We start from the raw sequence: 5,864 nt of genomic DNA on the forward strand, positions 1-5,864 counted from the left end.
TTTAGCCTCAAAATTTTGCTTGAAAGATGATTTTACATGTCTTTGATTTTATGAAATTTGGTCTGAATTTCAATCGTGTTTCTAAATTTATGTTGAATGTTCTTCATGTTCATGACAAATTCTAAGTTTTGATCCATTTCAATTTGTAATTTATGAAAAATTGTGTCCTTGCCTTGTTTAATTGATTTTAATTAGTTTGAGCTTTATTTTCTTGTTTATAAGTTAAACCCATCAAGCCCAGCTCACATAGCTGAGCTGACTCATAAATTTTAAGGCCTTGTTTGGCCCGTCTCTATTTTGCAAGAAAAAAACCATTTTTCTTTCTTTAGAGTGTGTTTGCCATACACGTCTTTATCATTGATTATGTGTTTTTATCCTTTGTATTTCTAACCCATTGCTAAACAAACCCCGAATAATTTCCAAAATTTTTGAAAACATCCAGGGACCATTTTAAAATTATTGTGGATCCCTCATATGTTTTTCAACAATTTCATTTATTATTTGGGCTGTAAATTTATACTATAAGATACTAACCCGATATAAAATATACATGTTTTTCTTCAAAATTTCATAAAAATGCAAAAGAAATTCAAAATTTCTTATTTAAAAAATAAAAAAAATACATTTTATTTATGTGCGTACAACCAAATTCTAAAAATTCTCAAGCATATTTTATATAAAAAAAGAAAAAAAATGTATTTTTATCATACTTTAAAAAATAAAAAAATCAATTAATGAGTATCATAACAACTTTGTGATTATACATTAGGATTTGGTTAAAATTTCAAAAACACCACAAAAGGCAACTTGTTTAATTAATATTTAGGGTATGACTTTTATAATGTAATACATATTTCCGGTATTAAATTAAATGAATTGCCAAAAATAAAATGTTAAGAATTAATTATAAACTTTAATATTTGAGGGTATAAAATTACACTGTAAAGTATATCCTCAAGTATTAAAGATACAAAATAAAAATAAATACATCATTATTTTAGCCTAATAAGGCAAAGACCTTCATATTCAAGAGTATCTTTCTTCAACCTTAGACAAACCAATGAATATAAACATGTATATTAGGTGGCGACTAACCTTTCAAATTATAATTTCATGATTATTCCCAACACATCCAAAACACCCTCAATCCATGAGAAAGATCTATCATTTGATATCGTGCATGCTATGACATCGATCTCACGATCAAGTCTTGAGTTTAACATGTTGACTCAAATTAGTTTTTTTTTTCTTTTTCATAATAGATTTTTTATTAGTTTGCCCTTCAACGTTTACTCTGCAGGTAATTAAGCTTTGAATCTCTTTCATTTTCCTGTTTAAGAAGTTATCCCGCTCTCATTTGGTAGTGTTATTTTTTTTCAATAGGTATCAATGTTTTTTTTTTTGTTTTTTTGTATTATTGATTTTTTTATTATATTATTAAATTAACTAAGATTATTACACTATCTTTTATAATATATTTTTTTTATTAGGAAAAATTTAACCGTCGTGTCAATACTATAATCGTTCAAAATGAAGATACATGTTCAGATTCTAAACCCAGCAGGCTGCATCTGCAAGTAACCACCTTAATTGGTGTATAAAAAAATGATTTCATGAGCTTGTTTATAACTGATCTACCAGGGGTTCTTGTCTCTATTCATCATTCGTGTATAGTGTGGCTTATCTGTTGTCGCCAATCCAGCAAACATGGCTTATGGTCACAGGCCACAAAAACAAATCCCAAATGGGCTGTCACCCCGCAGTTTTGAGCCTACTAACAAGTGCCCGCTGAATGCTAAGGGGTGACCATGGCTTATGCTAAGCGCACTATTTGGGTTCAGAAATGCACATCTTAAAATGGTTAGGCAGGGCTTTGTTCTTGCATCTGATCTGTTTTCCAGAACATTAATTTTGCCCAAGCCATAACGGTAGGGAAAAGGGAGGAGTAAAAGGGCAGATAAATTTAAAAATCAAGAAATACAAGTCTAACAAAAAACTTCAATCTCAAATCCATTAAATCCCTCGCAGGTAAATATTCCAGTATAATAAATCAACACACTTCCATTCAGAAGTCTGATATTAGGAACACAGATATTTCATACAAGAGAAGCCACGTCTATCACCTCAAAACAGAGTGTCAAACAACTTCAACGTCACACTTAGACCCAACTTCAACTTTAAACACCAGCAACTGCAAGAAATTCCAACTTCAAGTGGGTACATGCAAGCCTCCAAAGCTACCATCAAATTCCCATAGAATAGACAAAAAAGATGAAAGAATCAAAACCACGTACCTAGATGACTAAAGGCCCTGGTCAATTAGATAATCACCAAGCCTTTCCACAATCATGTTGCATTGACCGGGAGTTAGAGGCTCATCATACACGCCAATTATCAGTGCCTGATTGGTCTTCTTGACAGTGACACCACCAGAACCCTATTAAAAATAATGTCAAGTCAGTGAAAACACACAAAGGCAAAAGAGCTTGTATGCAAGCTTGATGCAATGAACCATGCAGCAAACATTTCTGCACCTGTGAAACACTAAATTCTTTTCATCAAATTTTGTGTACAAAGCAACCAACTAATGCACATTCCACAATTAAGAACTAAGTTCAGCCACGAGTCACTCTGCTAGATACTTGCCAATCCCAAAACTATCATACATTTAAAGCCACCATCTTTTTTTTTCTTTTTTCTTTTTTTAAATTCTAACAGCCTAGCTGCAAAGTGGGGAATACACAACAATATGAACTAGCAAATCACATTCACATTTCCATTCCATATCCAGGAGTCACTCCCTAAATACTCCATTCCATTTCCAACTTCAGAAAACACCAAGCTATCCCATCTCTACATTGCGCAAACCTAATCTATTAAATATTAATTGTCAATTAGACCTTTGGCAACTTACATGGAGCAAATCTAATTTAAAAGGAAAATTATTTAAAAACAATATATCACATAAAAGCTCCCAGCAACTAATATGGCAAGCAATAGATGGTAATATCTGGGTTTCAGAAGCATCAAATAATTGGTCAAGTCTGGAAAAAGCTTAATACTTTTGAAAATATCAAAATGATTTACCTGTTAAATATAACATTGACTGTAGACACAAATCAACAACAGGACAAGCTAACAAGTTAGGGCAATCATCAAGAGATTAGTTGTTAATCGTTAATGTTAGTTAAACAATTTTGAATTTCAAATTTTTCATCTAATCACCATCACTTTACCATGCATTGCATGCCTTTGGATATCTGATCCAAGAATTTGGGATGCGATGCTATGCGATTCGATGACGAAAGAAGGGTTTGAAATTCAAAATTGTCTAATTATTACAACAATTAACCACTAAATAACACCTACTTATCTCTTGACGGCACCCAACCAGGTAACAAGACCCTTTACGATATATTTAATAAATTATCAGTCAGTGCATGTCGCTATTTAAAATCCTCAAAATTAGCAATATCTCAATAAAAGAAACCGAATCATCACCTTCTTTCCTCGGATAACAGCTCCAGGTTCGCCTTGGATCACCATGTACTTGGTGCCACCAAGGAACAACCCAGTTGGTGCAAGAGATCCAGGTTCCTCAAAATCTTTCATGATCGCGCTCACTTCTTCTTGGGTGAACTGCATCAGAAGCACCGATGCGTGAATAAATTATTTTAACCCTTTAAATTGCAGCAACCAATCGAATTAAACCACGCATGCAAGGGAAAACAAACGACATGTCGGAAAAAACCGAACCGATCCGGACCAGATCGGGGAAATTAAGAATTATAAGAAATGAAACCTGAGGGAAGGAGGCGCTTAGGGCCCAAACGCTGCCGTCGTGGCCGATGATGGCAGCGGAAGTGAGGGTATTACCCTCGATGTCACACATCAAGTGGTCATCAACGTACACCTGCCACGACATTTTGATTGATTGATTTGAGGCAGAGAGGAAGCGCTGTAGAAGTTTCTAGTAGCTATGGATTGAGGGAAGGGGCGAGGAGGAAGATATAATAAGCCTATGAGAGGAAGGACAGGCAGTGGGAGCTAAAGAAAGAAAGGTTGCGTTATAACTACGCCAACGCGTTTGTCCACCGTGGATTATTTGCCTTATGCGGTGTTACTTGTGGGGTCTTTTGATATTAATTAACTAACCATGTGTTTCACTCTTCATTTATTTGCTCATTCCATTGTTCATAGTCGATTTTCTTCACTTAAATTCCTTTTTTTTTTTAAACATCTTTCCTTTCAATTCCTTTTTTCTATAGTTTCATGCTCTATTATGTTTTTGTTGTGTGTGGTCCCGCACCATGTGATGGGAGGACCACCACATTAATTAAGGAGGCAGCTGGCTGCCTCTTTGATTTAAAATGAAACTGCCACTGTAGAGGCAGTAGCGAAGAACAAAAGAGAGCAGAGAAAAACGTGAGAAAGAAAGAAGAGAAGGCAGCAGAGCAGTCTGTCTTCTTTCTTTGATTTCCAGTTCGTTCACCATTGGATCAGGCTGAGATTTTGACAGCAGCTTCTAGACACGTTCCTCTTCATTCTAAACGGTTGGATTGAAGATTGGTGGTGTGGAAGCTGGTTGTTTTGACAGAAAACAGGGTTATCAGTGTTGTGAGCTTTTCTCTAACATTACTCTCTTTAATCTTCTTGTAATCCGAGAATAAGTTGTTCTTGATGATATATATGTTGTAGCCCTTAGTTGAATCTGAGGAAGAACAATTGTGAACCTATTATTTGTTGATAGTGGAAGTTTTTAGGTGGACTCCAGTCCCGTGGTTTTTCCCACATCGGGTTTTCCACGTTAAAATCTTGGTGTTGATTTGTGTGATTATTTGCATTATATTTGGTCATTGTTTGAATCTGTTTTTTACTGCACAAAGAGGGAAAAAGGATTGGGACTTGTGAATTGTGAATTGTATTATACTGAATTGATCCGGTTATTTGTCCCTAGTTTTCCCAACAAAGTGGTATCAGAGCATTTGGTTGTGTAGCTTGAGTTCTTATGCAGTTAAAATGGAAAAGGAAGATTCGGATATGATAAAGCTCACTTCCTCAAATTATTTTCTATGAAAAACAATGATGGAGGATCACTTATATTGCAATGATTTGGCTTTGCCGATTGAATGTAAAGGAATAAAGCCTGATGACATGGATGATGCAAAATGGAATGGACTAAATAGAAAGGCTACCGCTAATGTTAGAAAATGGGTATCTTCTAAGTCCATTAATCATATTTCTCAAGAACATGATTGCTATAAAGTTTGGAAGATGTTGGAAGAAACATTTGCCAAGGAGAGTGCACAAAACAAGGTTTTTGTAATTAGAGACCTTGTGAATTTGAAGTATAGAGATGGTGAAGATGCTTCAGTGCATATAAATGTATTCCAAGGGTTCTTGAATCAGCTGTCATTGATGAACCTTGAGTTAGCCGATGAAATGCAAGTATTAATCCTATTGAGTTCATTGCCGGATAGTTGGGAGACTTTGATAGTGTCACTTAGCAATTCTACTCCGAATGGAAAGCTCACTTTGAAAACAGTGAAGGATTGTATCCTCAATAAAGAGAAGAGGAGGAAAGGGACAAGCACTTCCGAGTCTCATACACTTGTTACAGAAAGTCGAGGGAGAAGTCAAAGCAGGTTCTCTCACGGCAAACAAGATGGAGAATCCAGCAATAGAAAAGGCAAATGGAAGCCAAGAGGAAGATCTCAGTCAAAGAAGGGTTTTAAGTGTTATTACTGTGACAAGCCTGGGCATATGCAAAAAGATTGCAGAAAGTATAAAAGAGATAAAAAGGGTAGAGATGAAGACAAGAATGAAGAGAATGGTACAACTGCAGTTGTATTTGATGGTGATGT

The 5,864-nt window shown here is 35.2% G+C and overlaps 1 protein-coding gene across 2 annotated transcripts; it reads right to left on the reverse strand.

The window, feature by feature from the left end:
* Positions 1–1,986: 1,986 nt before the first annotated feature.
* Positions 1,987–4,064, reverse strand: LOC133674789 (profilin-6-like). Of its 2 annotated transcripts, none has more exons than XM_062096032.1 (4): positions 3,803–4,064; positions 3,502–3,639; positions 2,295–2,437; positions 1,987–2,207 (listed from the first exon to the last, which is right to left on the reverse strand). In XM_062096032.1, the coding sequence occupies exons 1-3, from the start codon at positions 3,923–3,925 to the stop codon at positions 2,303–2,305; spliced, it is 396 nt and encodes a 131-aa protein (XP_061952016.1). In that variant the 5' UTR covers positions 3,926–4,064; the 3' UTR covers positions 1,987–2,207; positions 2,295–2,302. The 2 variants fall into 2 exon arrangements, with proteins under 2 accessions (XP_061952016.1, XP_061952015.1); XM_062096031.1 differs by having other exon boundaries at positions 1,987–2,191; positions 3,803–4,062.
* Positions 4,065–5,864: the final 1,800 nt, after the last annotated feature.

Source organism: Populus nigra, chromosome 15 (assembly GCF_951802175.1).
Source record: "Populus nigra chromosome 15, ddPopNigr1.1, whole genome shotgun sequence".
NCBI lineage: Eukaryota > Viridiplantae > Streptophyta > Magnoliopsida > Malpighiales > Salicaceae > Populus > Populus nigra.

Coding starts and splice junctions, on each gene's coding strand:
- LOC133674789 (XM_062096032.1), bottom strand. CDS start 3,925: ATGTCGTGGCAGGTGTACGTTGATGACCACTTGATGTGTGACATCGAG. Junction 3,640..3,802: donor TAAGCGCCTCCTTCCCTCAG/GTTTCATTTCTT, acceptor CTTCTGATGCAG/TTCACCCAAGAAGAAGTGAG. Junction 2,438..3,501: donor CTGTTATCCGAGGAAAGAAG/GTGATGATTCGG, acceptor TATTTTTAATAG/GGTTCTGGTGGTGTCACTGT.